The sequence below is a fragment of the Chaetodon auriga genome, chromosome 12, assembly GCF_051107435.1.
Source record: "Chaetodon auriga isolate fChaAug3 chromosome 12, fChaAug3.hap1, whole genome shotgun sequence".
NCBI lineage: Eukaryota > Metazoa > Chordata > Actinopteri > Chaetodontiformes > Chaetodontidae > Chaetodon > Chaetodon auriga.
In genome coordinates, this window is record NC_135085.1 from 15817820 (window position 1) to 15832791 (window position 14972).

A 14972-nucleotide genomic window follows, 5' to 3' on the forward strand; every position below is an offset into this window, starting at 1 on the left:
AAGAATGAATTTCACACTGTGTCTCTCTGCACTGATCCACATGTATGAAACCACAGCTGAGACATGACATGAATTCCAGGACATCAGACAAAAGACAAAGGTGCCTCTTCCACTGTTCAGTCAGCTGTTACTTATTGCTAAACAAACAGCAGAATGTACAGGCTGCTGCATTAACATACAACAGCTATATATGCCGATCCACACTGTAAAACTTCCTCACACTTTTAAAAAAGAATTATGAAATAAAACATGTGTATCAACATCCTCCATTCACAGACAGTGAATTCATGTGCAGTAATACCAGCTGTTCTCAGCAGCATCAGTCCTGCTGTGAGTGCAGTCCTTCCACCAACGCGTTACCAGGCTCACTCTTTTCATTGATCTCACGATCAGAAGATGAATGTATCTGCACTTTTCTCCTGCATTCATATTCTCTAGTTTACATACAGATTAGGACTCGCATAACAGGCAGTATTGGGGATAAAGCAACAGAGCAATTCATTATGTTATGGAATTAATCAATGGGGGTTCCAGCTGTGTTCTAGCTGACTAATAATGTAACTTTAACATTAGCAAAGTAACAGTGAATAGTCATTTTTTGCCCTCATGTATGTTTACCTGTCTGTTGCTGCTGCTCCACCCTCCTCCTCCCCAGCACCACCAGCGTGCAGGCAACGTCCAGGCTCCAGGAAGATATCAAGCAGTTTGTTAAGGGTATCCCATGCAGGAAAGAGTGGATCAAGGTGGTGGGGCCACCACCAAACTTCATTATGCTGCCTCAATGATTGTTTTGTAACTAGTGATTCTTGCCTATTTGTGTATCTAATGAGCTCCCTGACTGATCTGCTTTTCACCATCATAAGTGGGATATGAGTCTATGTATTGCAGGTTCTGAGAGTTTGGAATTTGCTGCACTGCACAGCTGGTTTCATCTCAGAAAATGATGTTTATCTACTTCATGTAATCACCTTCAGTGTATAAGACACAACAAATACAAAGACAGACACCAACATTAAGAGATAATCAATATTAACGGTTATAAAAATAACACATATAAAGCTTTAAATCATCAAAGGGGAGTAAAATGTTCCAGTGAATTCCACAAACAAAGAGCATAATACCTGAATCCAGTTCAGCCAAAGATAGTGTGGTTTGTGTAGAATACATGGAGTCTGTAAGGTTAAGTACATTAAACGACGTAACTACCTGATTTAAATGAAATAAGATTAAATATGCAAGTGATGATGAAGCAAAAAATCAGATTGTACTTGCTTGGTCTCCACTGATATTAGTGTGGATTGAGTTATAGTGCAACGAGTTTTCATGCAGTGTCTCCACCCAAAACCACCAAAAACAACAAGCATCTCTTCTTTATGATCATGTGAGTGTATGCATGCAAATACCCCTAAAGTACAAATCAGTCGAGACAACTTTCCTCTGAGCAACAAGAACATAACATGCAAGGTGCTTTTCTGTAAATAACCTTTATGTAACTTAGCTAAATTATAAGCTAAGCTTTTTAGATATACAGACCTATAAGACAGTGGGGAAAAAAAGCATGTGAACTTGGCTCCTTAGCTCTCTCAATAGAAGTGACTCCATTTGAAATTGTCTCCGTTTTAGCGAAGAATGATAATAACAATAGCATTCTTGTGGTTTTTGTTGACTCCTGCAGGAAGGATTATTACTGTAAATGGATTTACAAGCAGAGATTGATTACAGTAGTGACCAAATATTTCCCATCATCCGTACAGCTATTTACAGTAAGATGCTGTATACATCTTTTACAGTATCTCACGGTACACCTCGCAGCAAAATACCATTCAAAAACTGGTTACAGTAGTATTTTCAGGTTTTTCTGATGGGGTTGAGTGTGAATGAAAATCAGTGTTGCTGGAGAGGCAAGTGAAAGCAGGGCTGAAGGAGCTCATTGATTTTTTTTCTTTGTGTAAATTACTTACTCTTAAACAGTTGAATATGAGGCTTTGCAACTTGAAACTTTGCTATGTCCTTTAAGCCGCACTGTCACACTGTCAGAACAAAACGCTGCTCTCTAGAGACTGAAGTGTTTCCATGATTACAAGCGAGGTAACGCAAACAAATCACACAAATAACCAGGGTGAGAAGTAACAAGCTGATAAAAAATGTTCCTCTCAGGTTGAATTATAATAACTTTCTTCATGGCCTGACTTTTCAACTAGCTTTCCCAAAACAGTTAAAGTTACATAATGCACATAAGACAAATCTTTTTAACCCAAACCATGATCTTCTCCAAAACCTCACCAAGCTTTGGTGCCTAAGGCTAAGCAAACTGTGTTTCATAACATCAAGCCAGACGACAACCTCTGGGGCTGAAAAATTAAGACACTTATTTTTAATTACATCTTTTTGTGCGATTGCACTGAATGAAATGTGTTTTTGTCATGCCAATGCTCCCTTAGGACAAAACGACATAAACATAGCTGAACCTATTACAACAAAGGCTTGTGTAATATCATTTATAAATAAAGCTGAACAAAATAACATATTGTGGCAATTGTATTTCATAAGTGCTCCCATTCTATAAAATTCCAACATGTGAATGGGGAGCAATTTAATGGTTAGCCCTTAGTGGCTCCCAGTGCATTCCACATTGCGTGGATCAGGCTGCGTGCTGTAAATTAGCAGCATTCCTCAAAAAGACCAGGTTATTTCAGCAGATCCGCCCTTGGCTCTTTGTTCCTTCAGCATATGGCAGAATGAGTGAGAGCATTATGCAGTGAATGCATTGTTTGGCATAAAAATGACTCAGGATCCACACTGTAGTTGTAATGATTGCATGAAAAATATGAAACATGGCAATGTGCACAGCATTGATTTCAATGAAGAAATATGGGTCTTAGGCATGCTTCATTTCTGATTTCACATTGATTATGTTTGACCTATCAAAAGGGGGTAAAAGAGCTTTTTATTTTACCAGAGGACAGACTGTTTAAAGCTGAATGGATCGTTCTATAATATTTCTGCACACTTGCACAGCTTGTATTTGCATGGACTGAACAAACAAGATGTAACGTGTTACTTTTAAAGTGTTGGTAGGTGCTTTAAGGTTTTAAGTTTCCCCTGTTTCCAGTCTTTAAGCCAAATGTCTGCTTGCTGTAGCTTCATGTTTACAGACATGAGAGCAGCAATCTGACTCTAACTGTCAAAAAAGCAAATACATACATTCCCCAAACTGTCAACTTTTCCTTTAATTAGATTTGCTTAAGTTGCATGGTTATAACTTCTGTTTTTTCAATGGATTTTTGCTCTTTTTTGTTGAACATTTTATATAGATGTTTTTTTAGGGTCGTTTTTCTGGTTACATTTTTCAAGCAGATGCTGAGGGGGAGGGGCAGCGGGGTGCGGAGGAGGTTTATTGGCTTTTCTGCAGCTTTTGAACATATATGATCATCATCAGCAGATGGAGTTGGGGTTAGTTGTTATAAAAACTGTACATGTTAATGTTTCCAAAGTCAAAAGTATCCCAATGGGAGGGCAAATGAAATTTATTAGTGACCTTTCGTTCTCAAATGAAATGAAAAGATATGCTGGGATGATATGCAATGGTACAAATATCTAAGTCTCTGTAACACCGTGGTCAGTTTCTTTTCATTCCTAATAAAAATCTCCTAAACAACTTCACAAATAGCTCTTCAAGGAGTCACTATATGCGCATAGACACTCTCACTAAGAAAAAGTGGCATGTTTTAGAGAAAGAATGATTAATATTCTGCTACATCCTCTGCAGTAGTGGCTATCTACAGGCAGCTGCGGTGTTTCCTTGTGAGGCAAGGTTTGCGTGAAATGCTTATTCTGTATTCCCATCAGACCACTTTGATGTCCATGCTGTGTTTTATCTTATCGTGGACATTCATTTATTTCTACCCTCTGTGGCCACCACAATTAATTCTTCGGCAACACTGTTACACCTTGAATACAGCTTTCATTTCAAGCTTTGGCTCAATCTGTTCCAGCCTGGATCTGTGCGTTGGTTTGTGTGTGTGTGTGAATTCACACATGTTGCAAGAAGAAAAAAAAAAAGGTGAGCAAGTGGCATGCAAGGCAATATTTTTGCTATGTGTAATTCTTTTGAAGATAATTCGTTCCTGCTTTCCAAGTGTGACAAACGGGATTGTTTCCTTTTTGCATTCTCTGAGACAAACTCGAATTAATTTTCAAGTGCCACCATATGTCCCTTTGACTCACTGATTTCATTTATGGTTGTGTGCGTCATGTGTAGTGGTGGAATTAAAAGCAGCGGCGCTTTGCTGACACAGCTGGTAACTCATACTATAGAAAGGGATGTATGCAGGGCTGAAATTGACACTCATCCCATTAAGTACCACACTGCTGAAATATTAAAGATTCATAATTTCAACCCCTTGGACCCTTTAGCAAGTCCATTACTACAAACTCATGTGTGGAACAGGATAGTTCAAACTCAAAGAATTTCAATTTCAGTTCCATTAAAGATTGTGAAGGCTACAAAGATGTAACATTACAGTATTTCATAGGTAAAGGTTTTTGGACATTCACACATTTTTGGTGTGGGGGCTTTGTAATTGAATGTGAAAAGAAACAATGACGGCGCTGACTTTCAGCTTTGATTCAAGAATGTTTGCTGTGCATTGGGTGAACAGTGGCCGTCTAATTTAAAAAAAGGGAGTATATGCATAAAAAAGGCTTTTGAATGCTTTATGTGAGCAATATGGATGAGAGCACCGTCGCTTAGTGTTTCCCATCAAATCCAATGTACCAAAGCAAGGAGCCAAAGCAATAGAAAAAGTGTCACTGCGCCCTGTAGTGTGATAAATGATGTGTGCTGAAATGAGCACATTCTGTACAGGATACTGTATGTACTGTGGTCAAACAGAGCGAAAAACTATTTTATCTACTGTCAAAGCTATGAGGGAAAAATTTTAATTGGAAACATAGGGAACATTAGTTCAAAACACTGAGATGTTATTTCTTTCAGAATGCTGTTTATTTTTTCCATCGAATTTGTGTTTGTCTTTATTTCAAACACCGTCCCTGAGGTTTTGATTTGCACAGCTGAGTTCACTGCAAACAGTCCACCACCATCCACCCTGACAATATCAATTCATTGATCGTGTCAGCTGTTCAAATTAACTGGTTTTAACATCTAGATTTTTCATAAATGCTCTCTTAACTCTTAAATTCTGATAGAAATGATCATTGGGTACATTATATTTCAGTCAGGGAGATTAAAATGTACAGCAGATCCAAATGTGTGCTTCAAATGAAATGGGAAAAGTCAATTCTTGGGAAAACTGTGAATGGAGTGGGATTGGGGTAGCTTTTGGGGTAGTCCAAATCAATAACAACAAAACGCTGTGTTTGTTAAGAGTAAGCCCAAAATAAAGATGCACTCCCAGTCATGAAGGCATTTTCATTTTCATTCTCTCTCTCTCTCTCTCACACACACACACGCACGCACTAAACCCACGTGACTGTATGTGAGCGTGCATTTATGAATCGTAATTGACGTCATTAATTGATCCGAGGAGATGGCGGTTTGTGGGATCTGGCGCCCCGGCTCATGCTAATGAAGCCTCTTGCCTCTGTGTCTCCAGACGCGCAGTCACAGCGGGATCCAGCCACAGTGTGATCCGCTCTCTGCTGCTGCGCTTCTGGATGAACATCTCTGACACTCCGTTTGGCGCAAGCAGTAACCAGCAAGGAAAGGTTAACAACTCATTTTAGAAACTTCCTGGGACATTACTTGGATCAAATGTAGCATTAAGGACGCGGATTTAGGTAATCGATCACTTATTTGCCAAGGTAAGGCTATTTCATTCGTCAATAGTTAAATCTATAAGACAAAGTGGTCTTGTTTAATTAATGCATGTTTGTGAAAATGTGCGTTTGCGCGCAGCTAAGCCTCTTACCGCTGCAGCATCATAACAGGCCAGGTCTGGATTGTGATCAGAGGGTATCCAAAAAGTGTCAAACACAGAGCAGACAATTAGAAACCTGCTCTCAAACTGATTGACTGGTCTTTGAACCTAAAGTATTCATATTTTCTTCAGGAATTCGGCAGTTGGCTCTGTTCACACCACATGATTTAGGCTTTTTCGGCTTTGAGAAGTTGTTATGGGAGTTTTGGCAATTGTTGAAGCATGTGATGAACGACAAGTCTGAGCAACGGTCCCCCTGTAGCTCCTCTCCAATCGTGTATTGCATCTTACAGAAATATAGGCTGTAAGAAAGCATACAGGTACATAATAATTGGCTAAAGTTAGTCTGAATATAGGCTGACCTGGTGCGGACTATAACCTGGGGACTCCTCTGACAGTGTTTTTCCCTCACTGGGCTTTTATGAATAACTAATGGACCTCTAGTGTATATAAGGATGCATACTTTGGATATAATGCCAATCATTAGAGCACTAATGGAACTAATGAACTAATTTTAAATCTTACTGTCCATCTAGGATGATGAGGACCAGGACTTGGAACCCCACAGCCAACACCCCCCACGATGATTTGACCCTTTAATCGTGTCCTTTGGCGCATGTCATTCTGATTTGTTGATGTATTTTTATGATTAATTATTATTAATTAATACAATATACCAAAGTAAAAAAGGGTTCCCTGTGTCCTTTTACAAATCTTTAATTGTAATGTTTGAAGAGCCATCCAGACATGACCTACAAAACAAAAAAAAAGAAAAGGAAAAACTGCCTAAAATCACTGCATTATTATGTATTATGCAGCATCTTTGTAAAATCTGATGCAGTTATTGGGGCTGCAGCCACACGGTGACCCAGGCTGTACGGACGAATTTCTACTGTTCTGCTTTAGAAACACATCTAAATTCTCAAGTCTCGCGTCAAAAAAGTGTTTTAAAGGACTGTAAATACTAAGCTCCAGCACTGCTGAGCATGTTTAAAAATCTGTTACAGTGAGCAGAATTAGAAGGGATAACGGAAATTCAGTAATGAGGCTGACCACAGGAACAGCACATTAGGATGTGTTTGAGGTGCGGTTTCCCTGTTAGCTGTTATTAAGCCGCTTGTTTACTGACCCTCATGTCATCCATTGATCCATCACTGTCAGTCACCACCTGACTTTAGCTGCTGAAGCAGAATGAAAACATGGAATGGAAAGTGCTGATGATGGGATCACATAGTTTAAAGACATGTTAATGACTTTGTGCTCTCCTTGAATTAGAGACACAGAAAAGGTCACTGCAGCCACAAACCAATTTCAACCATGTGACTGCCCTCTGGCCAAGGCTATCAAATCACTTTTCCCGATCGTTCTCACATGTGTAAACGCACACAAGTTTCTTTTTTCCATGTGAACAAACCATCTGGGCTGTGGTGGTGCAGAAGGTCAGTGCTGTCGCCACTTTAAGGCCACTTTATTCACATTACTAAAGTGGCTGACAGTGAGGTAAAATTATTGCTTGTGCATTGCTTTCAGTCTTTTTCGATTGGCCCAGTGGGAGAAGTTAAAGCCTGAAACGTTCCAGTCCTGCTTGTTAAAAAATAATATATTAATCAGTTAGACCAACCACTGACACTTGTCTTGAAAAACTCTCATCAGTTTTCAGATGGCGCTGATAGATGAAGACATTGCATTCCACTCCAACATACCTGTGCCACTGGATATAATGGTGGCTGTGGTCTACTCTATTTTTGGTAAGTAAAATCTACAGAAATTCAACTAAAAAGCATTTGACACATAAATCCTTAACAGATGATTAAATGTTAATAACGCTCTTAATGCTATCAAGGAGTTTTCTACTCGTTCTGCTCAGGCTGAAACGAATAACAGCATGAAGCAAGACGGCACCCTTTGAAGCCCTGACAGCATGTTTAGCTGTTGCCATGTTTGACTGTTACTCAGTGAAATGCATTCCTGTTCCACCTATATGTAATACCGACTGTGTACCACTTTCATCTATATTGACTGTATTTATGTAAATTCTATACAGTCCATCCTTTCTCACACATGCACACATCAATGTATAGAACCAGTGAGGCATCCACTGTTGCATCTGTTCATGTATTATCTGTACTTCTAACAACATAAAAGGCCTCTGATAATCATTTCTATGGCTAGGTCATGCACTGAAAAAAAAAAAAGAATGTGATCATTTGCTAATCCTTTTGGACATATACTCTATTGAAAACAATGGAAAGACAATATATTTAATGTTTGACCTCATCAACTTCACTGATTTTTGCAAATATCTGCTTATTCTGAATTTGATGCAGCAACATGTTTCAAACAAGTTGGGACAGGAGCAACAAAAGGCTGGGAAAGATGTGGAATGCTCCAAAAACACCTGTTTGGAACATTCCACAGGTAAACAGGTTGACTGATAACAGGTGATAGCATCATGAAAGAGGCATCCTTGAAAGGCTTAGCTGTCCACGAGCGAGGATGGAGCGAGGTTCACCACTTTGTGAAACACAGAGTCCCAACTTTTTTGGAATTGGGGTTGAAACAAAAAGATCCAATTTTAATCTGAGATTTATCTCCTGAATACTGTTGTTCATTTCCTATTTGTGTTTTGCTCTGAAAGACTGGTTTATACTGCTCATTGGCTTTAAATGAGCATTCAGCACAGTGGAGTTAAACATCATTGTACGGTGTGTGTGCTTCAGCTGCTGCTAGAGTTCTGTTTAAGTCTGTGATGATCAGAAGAAAGAAGAAAGAAATTGTAACTCTGACACAGTGTTGTGCTTTAGCTGCGATATAAGGATCACCAGGAATTGCACCACTGTTAGACCTACGGGACACATATTAAAAAAAAGGAAACTCTCTCTCTCTCCATTTTTCCGGCAGGATTATGTTCACTGTTTGGCAACAGCACGCTGCTCTACGTCTCCTACAAGAAAAAGCACCTCCTGAAACCTGCCGAGTTCTTCATCATCAACTTAGCAGTTAGCGACTTGGGCCTGACTCTGTCCCTCTACCCCATGGCGATCACTTCGAGCTTCTACCACAGGTACAACACCTGGCGACTACTGTAGCATTATCAAAGCGAAGAAACAAAGACACAGTGGCTGTTCTCACCATCAGAAAATGGAATACTTTCATGTCACACACATGTGCTACAGGGAAAATTGTGTGTCAAGACTCCCTTTAATACTTCATGGTTCTTTAACTATGTTGTTGGTTAGCAGTATGATTGCCTCTGAGTTCACACATATGGAGTGTAATGCTCATGCTACTCTTCTTTTTCCCTCTCCCTCATTGATCCTTCTTCTCTTTCTTCTTTGCCCTTTCCTCTGTCTCTTTCTCACACCCCCTTGCCCTCCTACGCAGGTGGCTGTATGGGAAAACAGTTTGCTCCATGTACGCTTTTTGTGGCATGTTGTTTGGCATCTGCAGCCTGACCACTCTAACCCTGCTAAGCATGGTGTGCTTTGTAAAAGTATGTTATCCACTCTATGGTAAGTCTTCAAAGAAGCTATTTTTGCCCAGTGAAATGACACAGGATTAACCATCACATCCCTAAGTGGCTGATTGTTGATTTATCTGTGGAAGGAAACGAAATGATAATCCCTCCGTGAAGCACTGCACATTAGCCTTCCTTTGATGACTGACAAGTCCAGGGGCTGCACTCAATAAGAATTACTTGTGATGTTGGTTAATGCAGTGCAACGGGGCCTTCAGTTTGACCTCAAGAAATTGTATTTTCCCTGGCAGTGTCACAGAAGGGTTTCTATACAGAACTCTCAATTAGAAGCACTTCTAATACAAAACTTGTGTGAATTATTTTTTGAGCCATTTCAAAGTCTTCCTTTCAAATGTGGACCTACTAAAAGATATGTCCCCTTTAATTGCATTTATTTTAATGTCTCGCTGTGGTATCTCATGCCCTGCATATGTACCGAAGCTCTTATTTCATTACGTCATGATGTGTATGTATAGGCTGATCACTCATCACTCACCTCTTCTCGCTACAGAGGCTGTATCTTTCACCTGTTGCTGTAGGCTAACTACAGGCCTGCTGTCCCTGCAGCAGTCCTCTTGGCAATAATCACTCCATATAACTACCCTATTCCTTTAGCACTTTAGCAAAATGGAAACAACTACCAAGCTGTGGACAAAAAGAGATTCTGGCACTAGTCTTGGCATCTGCCGTAACAGATGCAGAGAACAGTCTTCTCTGCTTGCTGCCTACAGCAAAGAGCTCCCTTTGTGGGCTCATGTGTCAAATTGCTCTCTTGGTGAACTGTCTTGTTCTCACCAACTTCACCGAGGCAACACATTGAGTGTGAGTGAGGAGGGAGGATTCATAATCCTGCAAGATGCCCATTCAAAGACCATTTTTTTCCGGAGTTTGAAGCCATCAGTGGCAACCACCCTCCATCCAGAACGGTCAACTACAAGCATCTAAAGCTGATCATTACACGTTGACTCAAGAAGCCCGTAAGGTGGCAGCTTTGGTGGCGAGAGCTTGTAATATATGTATGTTCGACATTGAATGGGTTCTCAAACACACCCTCACTGAATTCTTTCCTTGAGTGGCTTCATGTACCGGTGAGGAAGGACAATACAGCTATGGCTACACGCATCAGCTACCAAGGAGGGTTGTGCTTCCATCAGTTACATACGGTGGCACACAAACTGATAATGTGGTGATGCTCCTCTCTGTGCTTGCAACACCCACTCGTGGATTTATTCTCCGATGGCACTCCCCTTGAAGGAGAAGGGGAGCTTCATGGTGCCTTGGTGAATCAGTGATGGAGGATTTCTTTATGCCACAGAAGAACACACAGTATCCACTGTTTTTTTTTTTGCCTAGCAAAACTCAGGATTTGCCTTTGACTGGAAGCACTTGCACACAAGAGACCTTTTGTATGGGTTTGCTTGTCTTGATTCTAGTGAAAGACAATTTTCTGACCCTTGAATGCTTGTTTTCTGCCGCTGCTGTTACTACTTAATTATTAGGAGGTTGTTCACTGAGATTAGCAGTGGGTGGCACCGATTCTCCAGTCAGGAAACATTATACCATGGCAGAAGAGGAGGGTGCAACAAGATTATTTAAAAGAGTGGCGGTCAAACCTCAAAGGATGAGAAAAAAAACCCCAAAAAACCTAGAAAACACGATGGAAATATGAAATTTCTGTTTGTTTCATGTATTAATGTGAGGAAGGCTACATCAGAGCTGTGTGGAGCCATGAGGACATATTTTAATCTGTGGAATGTGTTTCTTCTCCTCCTGTTAGAGCAGAAACAGCTGATCAGCCATTTGAGTTGAATGTTAATTAAAGTTAGTTAAATGTAGAGGGGGTCACTCGTAATACTCAGAGAACCACGGTTATCAAACAGCCTAAAGATTTCCATCATCTAGTTTATTCCATCATAATTTTGGGGGGGCAAATCAATAAATAATGATTGTGCCAGAATCTTACATGCATAATAAAACATAATCTGTTTTCACAGGGAACAGGTTTAACTCTGTTCACGGCCGTCTGCTCGTTGCCTGTGCTTGGGTCTACGCCCTGTTGTTTGCCTGCTCCCCGCTGGTCCACTGGGGAAAATATGGACCAGAGCCTTATGGCACCGCCTGCTGCATTGACTGGCGCCTGTCCAATCAGCACACCACAGCGCGCTCCTACACTGTTGCACTGTTCATCTTCTGCTACATCCTTCCCTGCTGTGTTATCGTGACATCCTACACAGGCATTCTGGCCACGGTGCATGCTTCCCGCAAGAATATGGAGCAGCATGCACCGAGGCAGACGCACATGAGCAGCATGCAGACGATTATCGTTAAGGTAAGAGCAAAGAGTGATATCACAAATTATTACTTCCATCACAGCAGATACCATTTAGCTCATTTTTAAATACTGACTTAGAAATACCAAGTTTTTAGAATAAACCTTCAAAGCATCATTGAAAATGACTATTTAAAAGGAAGCGTTTGAGCTTTTACTGCTTCTGCAGTCTCTTTTACTGTCTCAATCTCTTTTCAGCTTAACATGCTTCATTACTGTCTCTGTACAATCACATTCCAGAAGACTGTTATTAATCCAGTTGCACTCTTTCATCTACATGCAAGATACACAGACCCACAGACAAACATAGCGCTGACTGTGAGCTGAGAGTCATTTGGTCATACCTGTGATGACTTTTACAAATCTGATTACTTTCAGCCATCCAATCTGTGAGTGCTGAACTGCCAAACTGACACCACATGATTATGCAGATACAGTAATGTGGTGGTTCAGATGTGAAATATCAAAGTGCCTCCTTAGAGACAAGAGTGCTCTGGAGAGTTCCTCACTCCTCCATTTGTTGAAGGAATTGGCAGTGACCTCAATAGATCCTCCAGTGATGCAGCTTCTCATTAGTAGGAGTTGGCTCGAGCTGTATTGAGATGAATGAGAAGCTATGGCTGCCTTTTCCGATAAATGGTCATTATCATATATCCTTCTCCATAAGAATAACTCTGATTTATATGGAAAAAAAGGCACAAAAATGCCCTTCTGCCCATGCAGCATATGACTGATGTTGGTCAAAGATAAATGCTCACATTCAGTCAGCCATGTCAGTCAGTCACTGGTTAGATTTTATCTTGTGCTTTTAAAGGACCAGTGTGTAGGACTTAGTGGCATCTAGTGGTGAGGTTTCAGACTGCAACCAACTGAATTTTGAATCAGTTTGACATAAACCATTCCAATCCATGGTTTACAATAGTCGCCTACAAACACAATATTTACTCTTGTTTGACTGACTGTGTTAAAAACTACAGCTCCCACATGTTTTAGGAAGCGACTTGGCCTTTTTTTAAAACATGACAGTATGTATTCACAATCTGTTTTTGGGGCTGAGAGCCACAGACAGGGTGGTGAATTTGGAAGGTATTGGGAGACGTATTAATGCATCGGTGGTTTTCGTGTTCTTGGTAACAATAAGATAAATAGAGACTAACACTAGACTTATGTGTGTTTTCTAAATGATATCAATTAAACTTATCTCCTGTGTGCTCTTTTCCCTGCAAGCTAAGTGTTGCTGTCTGCATCGGTTTCTTTGCGGCATGGAGTCCATATGCTGTGGTGTCCATGTGGGCTGCCTTTGGACACATTGAGAACATCCCCCCTCTGGCATTTGCCATGCCAGCCATGTTTGCCAAGTCCTCCACCATCTACAACCCAATCATCTACCTAATGCTGAGGCCAAACATCCGCAGGGTGATGTGCAGGGACCTGGGTACTCTATGCCATGCCTGCCTGAGAGGCTGCCACTGGTCCGAGGGGCCAGCGAAATGCTGTTCCAGGCCGGGGATCAGGGTCAGACTTCGGGCAATCCACAGACAGACCGACCAGTTCCCTTCGTCCAACTCCGCCGCTCGACCTCCTATGGTAGCATTAAAAGACCACAGCTGTGAGAAGTGCAGGGACGCTTTCGAATGCTTCAGACACTACCCTCAAATGTGCGGTGTCTCTCACCCTGATGCCAACGGTGACTCGTCCAAGGATCAAGGCACTCCAGATCCCCAAACACATAAGCAGAAGACTCAAAGCGTGTCCAACAAGAAGTCTCTGCTGGCCACCATGTGTGCAAAAAGGACTTCAGAAACAGAAAACTTCCATATTAATTTAGAGATGGTTCCAGGGCATGCAAAAGTGGCTTGGCCCTGATACTTCTCTCACTTCTTATTGTTTACAGAATATCTCTGGACTTATTTTGCAGATTGTATTCTTTCAAATGTGAAACTACTTAATCTATACTTTCAGGAAATCTGGTTCAGGAATGTAACGTATGCCCCCTGCGCTGGCAGCAGCCATGTAACTTATTTATCTTGTGTCACCCACTGTGCTTTATTTTGGCTAATATGACAGAAAGACTTTGAGCTTCAATGCAGACAGCAAAACTTTGGAGGCTATTTTGTTTGCAACCCATAAACAGTATAATTGTGCTGTACTACTTGCACTCAATGTATCTCTGACATGTTGTTTTTGGCCTGGTATTGAGCAGTGTATTGCTGTTTGAGTCAAACTAGCCTCTTACTCAGTGTGCCATGTGGCTTAAAGATAGATAGGTTTGGGAGTTTTCCAGTGATTGATTTCCAAATTAAAGTTGTTGGTGCCAGTCTTTAAAGCTGGTTCAGATTTAGCAATCTTTGGAAGATATTCAATCCCCCCACGCTTTTTGGTGCTGCAGCTACTAACAACTTGATTTTAACATGTATTTGTCCATGAGTATTAAAAAAAGTTTTGCAGAGTTTCTTTCTGGGTTTCGGGCAACTACAAATTCAAATTTTTGACTGCTCTCGAAAAGTAATAACCTAATAAATAAACACAAAACATAATTAACTAATTTCAAATTTCAAATTTTCAAATGGAATCTGACATTCTGCACTTTTTAACATACTTTGTTGGACAAGAGCTGTGGAAATTGTGGAACTTTCTGAAGTCACTGACTAATTTGCTTGCGAACATTATCTTAGTAAAACCTGAGTTAAACCTCTGGGAATTACATTGGCAGGGAACAAAGTATGTATTATTTCACAATATTCATATTTTGGGTAATTATTACAGTATCACACAGAGGCATCTCGTTTGAAATGATGTTAACACTTTAACGCCAGCCCAAGTATTGTTTACATTTGACAATTGCAGGTATATAGTTCATGGTGCTTGATCATCGCGCCGCTGCATGAGATACCGTTGTTATGGCCCAGTGCAGTATTGTCTATCTACTCTTTTTGTGAGAACTTCAAGCCTTTCTTTATTATGCGTTCAGTAAAAATGGAATATTTCTTTACTTGACTAACAAAACGGTATGCATTTACTTCACTAAAACAGAGGGAAAGAGAAGGAAGACAAATGAAACCAATCCAAATAATGGAGCTGTAGATAAATTCATTAGTGGTGAAAGATTATTAAGTTTCTGTTGTCTGTAGTTGCTGTTGTGTGTGAATCCACTGTGTAACGTAAACATGACTTGAATGGGATTTGG

The 14972-nt window shown here is 40.5% G+C and overlaps 1 protein-coding gene across 1 annotated transcript; it reads left to right on the forward strand.

Moving 5' to 3' along the window:
• Nucleotides 1-7599: 7599 nt before the first annotated feature.
• On the forward strand, nt 7600-13651 carry opn7a (opsin 7, group member a). The gene is made up of 5 exons (XM_076746048.1): nt 7600-7687; nt 8841-9003; nt 9324-9451; nt 11451-11785; nt 13013-13651. The coding sequence occupies exons 1-5, from the start codon at nt 7600-7602 to the stop codon at nt 13649-13651; spliced, it is 1353 nt and encodes a 450-aa protein (XP_076602163.1).
• The last annotated feature ends 1321 nt before the right edge of the window (nt 13652-14972 follow it).